The following is a 14,491-nucleotide window of genomic DNA, read 5'->3' on the forward strand; positions in this document are numbered from 1 at the left end:
CCAGCAAAACAAACAAGGAACTGAGCACTCAGAAAGAATCACGAAGTTGATAAGCCAAACAGAATATATGGAGTACCTCTTCATATTGAGGTTTGAGGGTTTCAGAGCATAGGTACTGGACCGGGTCCTATGAAACACTGCTCCCTGCATGTGTACTGTGTGCTAAGTCACTTCAGTCACGTCTGACTCTTTGCAACCCATGGACTGTAGCCCACCAGGCTCTTTTGTCCATTGGGATTCTGTCCAGGCAAGAATACTGCAGTGGGTTGCCATGCCCTCCTCCATGGGATCTTCCCAATCCAGAGATCAAACCCACATCTCTTATGTCGCCTGCACTGGCAAGTGGGTTCTTTACCACTACCATCACCTGGGAAGCTCTGGCTTCCCTGCAGAGGTAAGTGAACTCAGCATGGCACTGCCCAGTTTGATTGCCATGTGGTCCAGGTGGCTATGAGACAGAGTCTTGCAGGAACATAAGCATGTAGCAGGATCTACAAGGATGTCAGTAACCATATCATCATCAGTGGAACAGGAAGACACGGTGCAAGAAAATTCTCCTCAAGAAGTCTGCATTAACTAATAACGTATAAGGTACCTTACATTTCTCTTAAGACTGGAATCTGGCAGCTGCTAAATATGTGTGGGTGTCCATCAACATCATGACATTATTTGTAGCCGGAAGTATCAAAGCTGAGGACACCACATTGGAAAACACTGATTTTTCCACAGTGTATATAGCAGGTCTACTGCACTGACCGTATTGTTCATAAACATACTTGAAGACAAACTATAAAATATGAAGGACAATGAGAAAATGCTTATGATTCCCAAGACTATCAAGATTAAAAGTGTACATAATTTTTGCTGTAAAATTAAAACTTTGCAACAAATGTAGTCTATTTAACAACATAGAAAATATCAACAAAATAGAAACCATATACTAGAATTTAAAAGCCACTAGCCCCGAAAAGTATCTTAGGTTACTGGTAATGCTTTGCTTCTCCATCAGGTGTTAGCTACACATAGTGTTCATTTGTGCAAAATTCACTGAGCTCTCTCCCTGGGATATTTATAATTTTCTATATGTATGATATGTTTCAAATAAAAATGTAAAAAGGAATAAAGTGAGTATAAACAGTAGTAATAACAAGTTGCTTAAACTCATCACCATGCCGTTTTACAGAAAAAAAAAAAAAAAAAGTCAAAACTGAGTCCTTCTCAGTGACAGTAAGATACTGAAGTCTGACAATTATCTTAAAGATAACCCAGATTCTAAATCAGCAAAACAGAGGAAAAGCCTCATCAAGAAGAACAATAAACTAGAACACTGATGAGTCCTGCCTCTTAAATGGAATGGCCGATGGAGCCCCAGAGTAAAGAAATTGTTACCTTTTAAAGTGTTTTTATTTTTGTTCACAGTTAACTTTGCATTTTTAGAGTAAGGCATAGAAATCATCAGGTCGTATTTTATTATATGTACAAAAACTTCCATTTCTGTGTAAGCGTAGCTGTATCATAGCTAGAAAATTCATAAAATATAAACCAGCTATTTCTGGAAGTGAATTAAACATTTGGAAATAATTTCAGAATTTACAACATTTCTAATAGCACTTAATTTAGAGCCAGATCTGTGTTTATCGAAAAAAGCTGTCTCAATTTAGGAAGAAAAAGAAAATGTGTGAATAAGCTTGTGTGTATATGTGTATATGTATATGTGTTTATGGGATGGAGTTGAGAAAAGAGTGAAGGTGTTGTACTGAGAAGAAAACAGAATCTAAAAAGTTGAAAGGAAGAAAAATAGAAAATAAATTTCTGTAAGAATTTGGAAGAAAAAAGAAATAGATTTTCTGCTGAAAAGTGAACTGACCAGATTAGAGGAACATTTGTTGATTTATATGTATTTTTATCTCTAACATTTTTCCATTTCAGGTGCTGCGTTAACGCTGGCATTTGCTAAAGCATGAATCTCTCTATTGTAAAGTCATTGGAAACCTTTAAACATTATTGTTAGGAGTTGACTATTTTAAAATAAGTAGTAGTCCTACATGATACCAAAAGTCAATAATCTATAGTCACAATATAGGCTTGCATTTGCCAAGCTCAAATGAAAAGTAGCATCTACCAATACTGTGAGTCCTGCCCGACCATGGACATTTTACCACAACCAGGAGCAAATGACAACCTATTTTAATAGAATGTCAAGAAAATGCTTTCATGGTAGAAATCAACAGGTATAAACAGTGAGATCTTTTTCTAAAAAAAAAAAAAATTTTAATTGAGTAATGATTACAGTATTATGATGGTTTCTGTCATATATCAATAAGAGTCAGTCATAGCTATATATATGTCCCCTCCCTCTTAAACTCCCTTCTATCTCCCTCCCCATCCTACCCATCTAGGCTGTCACAGAGCACCAGCTTTGGGTTCCCTGTGTCATACAAAAAATTCCCACTGGCTATCTATTTTACATACGGTAATGCATACATTCCAATGCTACTCTCTTAAATCATCCCACCTTCTCCTGCCCCTACTGTGTCCAAAAGTCTGTTCCATGTCTGCCTCTCCATTGTTGCCCTGTAGATAGGTTCATCAGTACCATCTTTCTAGATTCCATATATATGCATTAATAAATGATATTTCTCTTTCTGATTTACTCCACCCTGTTTAATAGGCTCTAGGTCTGTCCACCTCATTACAACCAACTCAAATGCATTCCTTTTTATGGCTGAGTAATATTCCATTGTGTATATGTACCATTACTTCTTTATCCATTCATCTGTCAACTCACATCTAGATGGCTTCCACGTCCTAGCTATTCTGGTTTCCTCAGGGTATATGCCTAGCAGTAGGATTGCTGGGTCATATGGTAGTTTTATTCATAGATTTTGAAGGAATTTCCATACTGTTCTCCATAGTAGCTGCATCAGTTTGCATTCCCATTAACAGTACAAGAAGATTCGCTTTTCTCCATACCCTTTCCAGGATTTATTGTTTGTAGATTTTTGATGATGGCCATTCTGACCCATGTGAGGGATACCTCACTGTGGCTTGAATTTGCATCTCTCTAATAATAGTGATTAAACAGTGATATCTTAAGGATCAGAGAATATCAGCAAGAGGAGGAAAAAAGAAGTGATGAAGACATTCAGCCCAGATGACTGAATTACAAAGCACAGGAAAGCGGCTGCCTAAATGTCAGAAGGCAGATTATATGGTTCTTTCTTAGGATTTTCCTGTTTTCATTTTTAAGTGGTGAGACTTACAAAAGGAGATAAAACTCAGTTCTAAGAGCCTAACTTTCTATCTAAATGATGGCAAAATTCTGTAACATCAGGAATCCACAGGTTCTGAATAAAAAGGGTTGTTTTCCCTGGTGGCTTAGACTGTAAAATATCTGCCTGCAGTGTGGAAGACCTGAGTTTGATCCTTGGGTTGGGAAGATTCCCTGGAGAAGAAAATGGCTACCTACTTCACTATTCATCCCTGGAGAATTCCAGGGACAGAAGGGCTTCATGGTCTACAGTCCCTGGGGCTGCAAAGAGTCGGATGCTACTGAGTGCTGGGAGCCAGCATGGGCCATCCCACCCATGACAAGGTCATGTGGAAGAGAACTGTTAAGCAAGGCTTCAGGACTCAAGGGGCTCCCTAGACCAGCTCGAGCATCTACCCCAAAACCAGAATCTGTCTGTCTTACTGTTTTGTGCCTTTCACCAACTCTCCTGACATTAACAGGGGGCTATCCCGACCACCTTTTTCTGGAGAAAATCAACTTAGGGCTCTAGCTAATAAGTCTCCTGGACATGAGAGGAATATTTCAAATCAAACCCCCTCTGTTAGCATTCTAGCTTGCTTGGCAGGTTTATCCAGACTCTTGCAGCTACACATGTGATTATTCGCAGCCTCCCAACTGTGAGAGGCATGGGAAGCCTAAAACATAGAGCCTTTCAAAGAGTTAAAAGTTATTAGAGTAGTGCTGGTGTAGGATTTCATTACTGGGCCAATGCTTGTTGCTAAGTTCCCATATCTCTTATCCACTGTGCACCTGGGAGTGCATTAGTTAACATAGTTGGAATGTAAGAAAAACAAGTGTAGCCTTGAATTAACCACATCAGACCTTTGAGCTAATTGGTTCTTTCTTTCTTGTAACTCATTGCACCTTTGCTCCATGAGAAATGTAACTCTGTTTAGCATTTTCTGGGGCTGACATAGATTAGAAATATAAAAGAAAAAACACTTTGAGGGAAAATAAGTTTTCTGGTTGAGCAGCCTTTATCAAAAGAGGGTCAAAAATGTTCACAGGCCTCCAAGGCCAGGAGATAATGTACACAACATCATTTGTGGGAAAGGTATGCAGAAAAAATTCTGGTTTTGATAAGGGCACAACTGCTGGAATGTTTGGGCTGACTCTGTTTGACCTTGTATCTTTCATTTCCCTCTATGTACAAATTAAGGTATAAAAGTCCCTTTTGAAAATAAAGTAACGGGCCTCGCTCGAAGAAACTTGGTCACCCCATGTCTTCATGTCTTATTTTTTCTTTTCCTTTTCTCTCTTACACTCTTTTTCAGGCTGATCCCTTGGAGCATGGAGGCTCCCTGCGCTCACTTATCTGCCCGGGTTTCTAAGACCTGAATGGGAAGACGTTCTGCATCTTCACTCCCTCGGGAGACCGGGAGGGCACCTGTGGCCTCCGTGAACAGAGCAAGCTCCTTGTCTCAGGGCTTTCAGTGTGAACCAAGGAATATCAGCCTCTTTCTCTCCTCTATTCCTCTCTCATTCATTTATTCACCAACGCCGTTTCTCCTGAGGGTTCCCCTGGATCCTGTGGGGGCTGGACCCCATCAGCTGAGTGACTAATACTTTTTTTTTACCTTTAAGTATTTGTATACACACACTTGTATACCTGATGTATATTTAAGGATTACAGGATGTTTAAAAAAAAAACAATTTAAGTCATACCTTTAAAATTCACTATTTAGCAGTAAGAAGAAAAGGATGCCTGTCATGAAGGTGAAATTGTTGAGGATATCCTCTATATTCGGCACTGAACCAAGATTTAGGGTGATCAGGGTGACCCACAGGTGCATATGGGATTGGGAGCTGGATAAGACTGTGATCAAGCAGTGCAGACAATGTTAGCATGCACACGTGACAGTTCTAGACAGCAAGTCAGTCCTCTTTTGGTGCGGAATAAAAGTTCGGAAAGTATTCTGAAAAAGTAAATATATAGTGTCAAGGAAGATCTCAAGGGAAATACGGAACTTAATTTGGTTCTTGAAGTGTAGTTAGAATTTGAGGTGGGTGCATCCAGGACAATCAGAGTGGGCAAGGGACTTCCATGGTGGTCCACTGGTTACAATCCACCAATGTAGGGGCCACAGGTTCAATCCCTGGTTCGGGAAGACCCCACATGCCATGGGGCCACTAAGCCCATGTGCCATAACTACTGAAGCCCACTCATCCTAGGGCTTGTGCCCTGCAACAAGAAAAGCCACAGCAGTGAGAAGCCTGAATATGAGTGGCCTTCACTTGCTGCAACTAGAGCAAGCCCACATGTGTCAATCAAGACCCAAACACAGCAAAATAAAGAAATAAAATCTTTAACAACACTAAAAAATAAAATAAAGCAAAGTGAGCTAAATAACATGGGGGTGAAGTATGGCTTTCCCTGGGAACTGTCCACAGACACACTCAACTTACAGCAGGGCCTGGGCATGGAGGGGAATATTACATACGTCATGCACTTAGGCTTTGCTCTCATATTTGGGGAAATGAAAACCAGGTTGAGGTAGGAAGAGGTGAGCTGCATTTATTTTCACAGAACTATTATGGGTTGCCAAAGGTGGCATGTGATAACAAAACAGTATTTTCAGAAGTTGATTCTGGAGGTGGTTTGCAGCCTGTGTTATAGGAAAAGTACCTTCTGTTAGGGAAGTAAGCCAAGATTTCTGACTCTAATCTAGTTAAGAGGTGCTAAGAGCTTGCACTTGGGCTGTGAATGGTGAAGACAAAAACCAAATCTGAGAGAGATATTTTAAGGAGGAAACTTAGAGGCTCAGTGACAGGTTGAATAAATGAGATAGAGGTGAAAGACAAGGATAAGAGATTGACTTCCAGCTCTATTTCCAATCATTGCAAGCATGATGTTACTATGTTTCATAGAAGAGAGTTTGTGAATATAAATAAATCAGCTTAGTCTAGGCTTTAGTGATATTCAGGACCACATGTTTCTGGATGCTTTTAGAACATGCAGGTGTTATTCTTAGACTGGGAAATTAGAGATCCTTCCAGAAGGGAGAGAGATGGTTTGAGTAACATTCATGGAGTACCCTCTGTGAGCCAGAGGTTGAGTTTTGTGCCCCCACATGACAATTTACCTGGGCTTCCCAGGTGGTACTAGTGGTAAAGAATCTGCCTGCCAATGCAAGAGACACAAGGCATGTGGGTTCAATCCCTGGATTGAGAAGATCCCCCTGGAAGAGAACATGGCAACCCACTCCAGTATTCTTGCCTGAAAAATTCCATGGACAGAGGAGTATGTTGGGCTACAGTCCATGGGGTCGCAAAGAGTCAGACATGACTGAGCACGCCCACACACACATGCACACACACATACACACGACGTTTTATCTAGCCTTCGCTGTGAAAGTAATTGCCAATCACTAAGCACTAGTACGGGCTTCCCAGGTGGAGTTAGACATAAAGAACATGCTTGCCAATGTAGGAGACTTAAGAGACTCGGGTTTGAATATCCCCTGGGGAAGGAAACGGCGACCCCCTCTGGTATTGTTGCCTGAAGAATCCCATGGACAGAGGACCCTTGTGGACCACCGTCCATGGGGTCTCAGAGTCAGACAACTGAATCAACTTAGCACACATGCAAGCATTGTTGTGTATGAGATTCTGCAGTAAAGATATTTATAAAGGGAGAAGTAAATAAAATAGAATTGAAAAAAAAAAATCTTACAAGATAGGTAACATTATATCCATTTTGACAATTAAGAAACTGGCCAAAGCTTGTATATACTTTGTCCAAGATTATACAACTACTGCCTTAGTTGTTGAACAGAGACACTTATAGGAATATGGTCAGTCTAACTTATGACTAAATTAAGACTCAAGCCCTATGTTTAAAGGAAGTGATAGCATTTGTAAAACCACTGAAATGAAACCAGGTTTCATTCTCTTTGTTCCTCTCTACAATCTATTCCATACAGACTCCATTCAGATAGGCCTCCCTAACACTCAGCTCTGATGGTGCATATCCCATCACTTTCACAGCTTCTGCTAGCTCTTTCGTATATTTATAGCACTTTCTGGGAAGCATAAAGATATAAGAAAGTAGATTCAGTTTGTTTAAAGGCAAGCAGGGGACTTCCCTGGTGGTCCAGTGGCTAAGACTCTATGTTCCTAAGGTGGGAGGCCCCCGGTTCAACCCCTGGTCAGAGAACTATATCACACGTGCTGCAACTAAAGAACCCATGTGCCACAACTAACAGCCAGTGCAGCCAAATACATAAATAAACATTTTTTTTAAAATAAAGGCAATCAGGAGTGTGTCAGTCAAAACCAGATCAACTTTAGACTGAAATCTTCATACAATAGCTCAAGAACAAAGTACAGATCATAGTAAATATAGAAATGGTCAGAGGTAGATATCTTCTATTTAACCTAGGCAGAAAATCAATAAATTGATAAATACATTCATATAATTGCTTAACGTTAAAAAGCCAAAAGAGTACAGAAGCTGAAGCTACGTATAAGAAGCTTATATATATATATGTATGTATGTATGTATGTATGTATGTATATATATATATTCTTTCTTCTGGAAACATGAGAACTTTTTTTTTTTTAATTTTGAGTTTTGTTTCATGAACCAAACACAGAACCCTGGATATCACAGTTTATAGCAAATAAGGCTGAAGTTACCCAGAAGCTTCAGGTCTTGGGAGAGTTTAGTAAGCTAAGAAGCACCCTGAGAAGCTTCATTTCCCTCTGACTCTGCATTAAACCCTTCCGTGTTCCCTGTTAGCCTATACTCTGGGTAGAAGGTGGGATTTGAAGACATTTATAGTTTATATTGTGCTTTGTTGTAGTGACAAAAGAGTCATCTTCAGGTACACATTGACCTTGAGAGTAAGATGTTAGGGGCATGTTGTCTGAACTGAATTGGACCTGAAATCCTCAGATTACAAAAGCAGAGTTTATTCAGACACGGTGTCTTCTTTCCTACAAAAGGAAAGGCCTAATTTCTTATAACACTAGGATCAGGATCAAGACCAAAAATAAGTGTATAACTGGAGATTTATGGGGCTAGAAATGTAAATTTTCAGGGTCAGAACCACTGCAACAAAAGAAAGAAAGCAAGAAAAGCAAAATGGAATATAAAATAAGAAAACACATTTCAAGATGCCTTGATTATCACTAAGACACTATTAGCAATGGTAACTCTGAGGAGAGTAATTCCCACAGAATGAAAAAGGCAGAAGACGTTAAATCAGGTAAAGAGAAGAGGAGTCAAATAAAGAAGCTTAAAATCTCTAAAAGCTTTTATAGCAGGAAAGGAGGCAGTGCATAATTTTATACTGTTCAAATTTTAAACACACAATTTAAAACATACTGCAGTGTTCACTGCAGGACTATTTGCAATAGCCAGGACATGGAAGCAACCTAGATGTCCATCAACAGGGGAATGTGTAAAGACGATGTGGTCCATGTAGACAATGGAATACTACTCAGCCATGAAAAGGAGTGGAATTGTGCCATTTGCCAAGACGTGGGTGGACCTAGAGTCTGTCATACAGACTAAAATGAGTCAGAAAGAGAAAACCAAATGTTGTATATTAACACAAATACACGGTGGAACAGATGGACTTATGTGCAAAGAAGAAATAGAGACAAAGACATAGAGAACAAATGTATGGATACCAAGAAGGGAAGGGTAGGTGGACTGCACTGGGAGATAGGAACTGAAATATATACACTGCTGCTGCTGCTGCTGCTGCTGCTGCTGCTGCTGCTGCTAAATCGCTTCAGTCGTGTCTGACTCTGTGCGGCCCCATAGACGGCAGCCCACCAGGCTCCCCCGTCCCTGGGATTCTCCAGGCAAGAACACTGGAGTGGGTTGCCATTGCCTTCTCCAATGCATGAAAGTGAAAACTGAAAGTGGAGTCACTCAGTCGAGTCAGACTCTTAGCAACCTCATGGACCGCAGCCCACCAGGCTCCTCTGTCCATGGAATTTTCCAGGCAAGAGTACTTGGAGTGGGGTGCCATCGCCTTCTCCGATATTTGCACTACCATGTATAAAATAGACAACTAATGATAACCAACTGTATAGAACAGGGAACTCTACTCAGTGCTCTGTGGTGACCTAAACAAAAAAGAAATCCAAAAAAGAGGGACCATATGTATACATAGAGCTGATTCACTTTGCTGTACAGCAGAAACTACTAACACAACATTGTAATGCAACTATACTCCAATTAAAAAAAAGAAATTGAAAATGCGAAAGAAAATAACACATTTGAAATGTATCAATGATGGGAAATAACTTGAAATACAAGGAAGAAACAAATTCTGATATTCTCCAACTTCAGTTTACAGTAAAATAAAGATATAACTTACAAAAGATGTACTCCATGGGGAAAATAAGAGGAATAGAGTTATATAAAATCTGAAACAAAAATTAAATTTTTTATAGATGTTTAGAAAAGGAAACTAATATTTTAATGAGCACAAGTTTTTAAGAAATAAAATAGTTATGGTCTTCTTAAAACTGAGAAATCAATATGTTTAAGTCATTCACATGTATAGTTTAAATCATTGTTAGACATTTTAATACCCAACCACTTCAAAAAAATAAAACTGTCTTTCATAATTGAGGAAATTTCAGATGTAAATATAATTTAACTGAGTAATAGCTGAAAATGATTGAAGAAAATGTGTTCATTTAAAAAAAAGTACTTAATTGTACTTTTGAATTACAAGTCACAGTTTGTTTTTCTCATTATCCTGCGTGTGTATGTGTGCTTGAGAAAATTTTTAAATGCTGTGTATGTTGGGGAGGACTGCTCAGGGGCACTACACAGAAACTTACTTGCTTAAGTGATACACTGCTCTCTACTGTTTAATTCCCACAACGCAAGAACAATTTGTCCTATAAATAAGGTGACTCACATACTAGATGTAAATAGAAAACAAAGTCAATGGGGGGAAAACTCAGCCCCATAAATGTTTTTGTACTAAATGGTAAAAAATGGTTATTCTTAAAAATGTGCGTTCTAATTAATTTCCAGAAATACAACATGAAATACTAGAGGTTCCACCTAATAAATATGTTTATCCCAGAAATTATTTGAAGCAGCTTTTTCAATTATGCAAGCCAGGGAGAGTGTATAGATTTCCCAGAAAAGACCAAGTGACCTCCTCTTTCTTCATTGTCAATGCCATTAATGGTTAGCATTTACATCCATACCTGTATCCCTCAATCTATGACTTAATGAAAGGAGCAAGGCAGCAACACATTGTAAAGAAGGATTAAGTGAGTTCTTAGAATCATCAAGAACTAAAATATGGACACACCTGCATCTCTGCTTAGCTGTGTGGTCATTAATGATTTGCTTAAATTTTCTTGGTCTTAGTATCTTCACTATAAAATTAATTCTTTTGATCACATTATTCATGGTTCTACCCTTTTTAAGCCTAATAGATCCTATACTTAAAATAAATATAGAATATGTAGAATAATAAATTCTACCAAAATAGAGTTTCAGGGCAGAGAGCTAGCTGAGCTCTACCCAGTCAATATTCCAAGCTCACTGCCCACCCACAGCCACGGTGCCTTGTTACCTTTCTAGAACTCCAAAGAGCACAGTTTGAAAGCCTCATGACAGTACTATCTGTAAGGTTAGCTCTAAAATTCTGGACCCTCTGAGGTCAAATTCGACTCTGACCTTTATCCCTTTGGGAGCCACACGTGAGATGAGAGGTTCCCATTATGCTATGCTAACTTGGACTTAGTCTAAAATTCAAGATGGCCTTCTAAGACTCATCAGAGAGCATGGGATACAGCGTGTTCATCAGGAGTGAATGGAAGAGATATATTCTCCAATGTTACTCACTGTGATCTGACACCAAACACAGTGCAGTCCCGTCAAGCCCTGGTAGCATTTGACCGTTTTGTGGCACTTATCACACTTGGTTGGGCAGTTGCCTTCAACCCAGTAATGATGCATCACCTAGAACAGAACAAGAGCGCTGCAGTGAGAAGCAGCATCCACAAGCAACGCACTCCAGCAGCCAGCACGGCCATGCACTCACATCAGTGTTCTTCTTGGACTTCACGTAAGTCTTGATACACGAAGGAGGCGCTCTAGCCACGCAGCGCTCATGGACTGTGTACTTGCAAACTGAAAGAAAACGTGTACACAAATTCAGAGCTCATCCGGGCCCAGACTGCAATTTTACAGAGAAAGAATGACGTTAACAGAACCTTGATTCATAGCCACTGCTCCCTAATCAATCCAATCAGCGACATCAAGAAAAGGCCCAAGTCTACTGTTTTGACCATGGAACACAACAGGCCAATTAGTACAGGAAATATTATGCATGTGAAAAACCAAGATTCTTCTCTCATGGCACAGCAGGAAATGCTTAATTAAATCAGGCCTCACTCAGATTTTTCACAATGATTCCCAGATGACAAAAATATTAAAGACAAATTGATGACTGCCAAATGGCTTGGTGTCATTCGTTAGAAGGAAAAGATCTATATTTTACAGAGTATAGGCATGAGAGCAGCTGGCAGGCATGGGAGTAAAAGCCCATGAGTTTCTGCTGTTTTGTCTATTGATTTATCTAAATCTTAAATAGCTGGTTAGTCTATTTCCAGAGAATAGATTTCCTCATACATGCCAGGCCTTCAGCTAAACTTCACCCTTCATAGCCATCATGGCAATCTGTCTCCAAAACGAAAAACCTTTGCTAGACAGCGTATGGTGTGTGTGTATGTGTGGGTGTGTGCATGTGTGTGCATGTGTATATAAGTATTTTATGATATATAGATGCAAAAATTAATATATATACACAAATGTGTATATACACATATACAAAGATATAAATGAGTATGTATATTTATATTTTATGGTATATATATATATACACACACACAAAATTAATATGTATATGCAAATATGTATGGGTTTCCCTGGTGGCTCAGATGGTAAAGAATCCATCTGCAATGCGGGAGACCTGGGTTCAATCCCTGGGTTGGGAAGACTCCCTGGAGGAGAGCATGGCAACGCACTCCAATATTCTTGGCTGAAGAATCCCCAAGGACAAAGAAGCCTGGCAGGCTATAGTCCATGGATTTCCAAAGAGTCAGACATGACTGAGCAACTAAGCACAAATATGCATATATTCACACATACAAAGATATATATGGGTGTGTGTGTGTAAAATGTGACACAAAGCCAACATATACAGTTTACTGCATCTGTAATTCACTACATAGCTTGATTTTGAGTATACCTCAGGGTCTTATAAAGATATTCTTTAATAAAATACTGGTTTCTAATTAAGAATAATAAATGCATAAATACAGGGAATAAAAATTAAGTAAAAAAGCAACCAGGTAGCTCTCTCAACAAAACAAAAAGAAATTAACCACTACATGGAATTAGAATGAAAAAAATACTAAGTTCACATAATACTTATATAGTAAAACTCTTCCCCAATAGCCACATCTGTGACTCCCCTTGGTAACAGTGAGGAAGAAAAGGTAGTTCCTCTTCTGTTCCCTAATGGTAATAATGTTATATATTACATTTGCTACACTTACCAGTTAAAATTTGGGAGTAAGATTCTCACTCTTACATGACACTACCCACATTATTTGAGAATTACCATTTTGTTTCATAAGCTCCCATCAACAGAAAATACTCTGAAAAATTATTTTCCTTAAAAATAATAAATCCTTGAAAATAAATTACTTCCTTTGTATATGGAGAATGTTCTGGGGTAACCAGCCTCTTAAATGTGGCCACCAGAAACAGCCCTCTGAAGTGGTATGAGGTAATTTTACGGTACTTTATTAAAATCCATAAACACTTAAAAGTGGTCCTAAAATATGGTTTTTAATGTCAAATAAAACATCTGAAAGTCTTCTCCCAAATATGCTACCAAAGAAGCCATTAGCTAAAATTAATATCTGAAAAGTATATATTATATGGAAGCCAGGTAAGAAATTAGATTTATTATAAATGCACAAAAATGGGATGTGTCCAATAAACCTGACAGGTTCAGCGAACATACACTGCAAAAAAGGGTATGGTTGGGCAACGTGCTGGACTAAGACAACGTCGCCCTTAGTGAGGAGGACTCAGCATTCCCCCTGTTTTAGCAGAAGCAGCACAGAATGCAGAAGTTCCTCAGGAGTACACGCTGTTGGTTTAAAAATTCTTAAGTGCCTTTTGTCAATCGATGCAAGCATTATTCAAAAATTCTAGTGGGCAGTATTCTGTAGAATAAAATAAATATTGCAAAGATAAGTGTGCTGAAATAAAAATAATGGCTGCAATTCATGAACAGGCAAAACTTTGCATTCTAATACCCATTAACCATATATGAAGAACTTCTCCATGATAGAATTAAAACTCATGTGTCTGAGGTACAAGATTAGTTTTTATTCCTTGTGATTTCTTAATCTGAGTGCAAACTGATCAAGTAATTATTTTTAAAAGACTGAAAGGAATAAGCTCATTATAGGAAAACAATGTGAATAAAGCATCTAACTTGGGGAAAAAAGGACAAATATGCATAAATGTAAGATATAAGCATGAGAGGCCAGTGGAAATTTTCCTAATACTCGCAGAAGCAGTGAGAATCATGAATAAACTAAATTACAGTGGAAAGAAAATGGCTTGTGAGTTGGAAAATGTCCTTATTCCTTTCCCAAGGAGAGGGTTTTCCAAAATTGAAGGAAGTTAAAACTAGAATGACCTAAGTCTTCAGAAACATACGACAGGGAGACATAAATCATAGGAACAGGAAGGATCAGGTTAATTTCTTGACTCTGTCTACAAAGAGGACTGTGCCATGAAATCAACCTTTCCTCACCGGAGGTGATACTGTCCAGGCAAAGGGAACATACTCACAGGAGCAGCAGAGGCCCTGCTTCCCTACGCCGATCAGCATGTTCAGGCAAAGATTGCAGTAGGCAGGCTTGTTAAAGTGCTTGAGTCGCCACACATGCTGTCCGTCATCCTTCACATTCTGCACGGGACGTAAGAGAAACAGATTTCACTTAATGAAATAAACAGTGGGATAAGAAAATGCCAATAAAATTCAGAGCTGGACGGCAGCATTTGAAGACAATCTGTTATTTCATCCCTGACTTTCTGCAAGATCGCCACAGAGTCTAGAAAAACACATGTGCTCTAGTGGAATGGGATCCTGCTAACAAATCTCAGATGCTACAGCAACCCACAGA

At 39.0% G+C, this 14,491-nt stretch overlaps 1 protein-coding gene across 1 annotated transcript in view; it reads right to left on the reverse strand.

Annotated features, from left to right (window-relative positions):
• DGKB (diacylglycerol kinase beta) overlaps window positions 1–14,491 on the reverse strand; it is a 796,797-nt gene that overhangs the window by 589,701 nt on the left and 192,605 nt on the right. Inside the window, exons 9-11 of the mRNA XM_052638442.1 lie at window positions 14,157–14,274; window positions 11,323–11,411; window positions 11,124–11,240 (exon numbers count right to left, since the gene is read on the reverse strand). Coding sequence (XP_052494402.1) covers window positions 11,124–11,240; window positions 11,323–11,411; window positions 14,157–14,274 — 324 coding nt within the window. The remainder of the gene's footprint in view (window positions 1–11,123; window positions 11,241–11,322; window positions 11,412–14,156; window positions 14,275–14,491) is intronic.

The sequence above is a fragment of the Budorcas taxicolor genome, chromosome 4, assembly GCF_023091745.1.
Source record: "Budorcas taxicolor isolate Tak-1 chromosome 4, Takin1.1, whole genome shotgun sequence".
In the NCBI taxonomy this organism is placed as follows: domain Eukaryota; kingdom Metazoa; phylum Chordata; class Mammalia; order Artiodactyla; family Bovidae; genus Budorcas; species Budorcas taxicolor.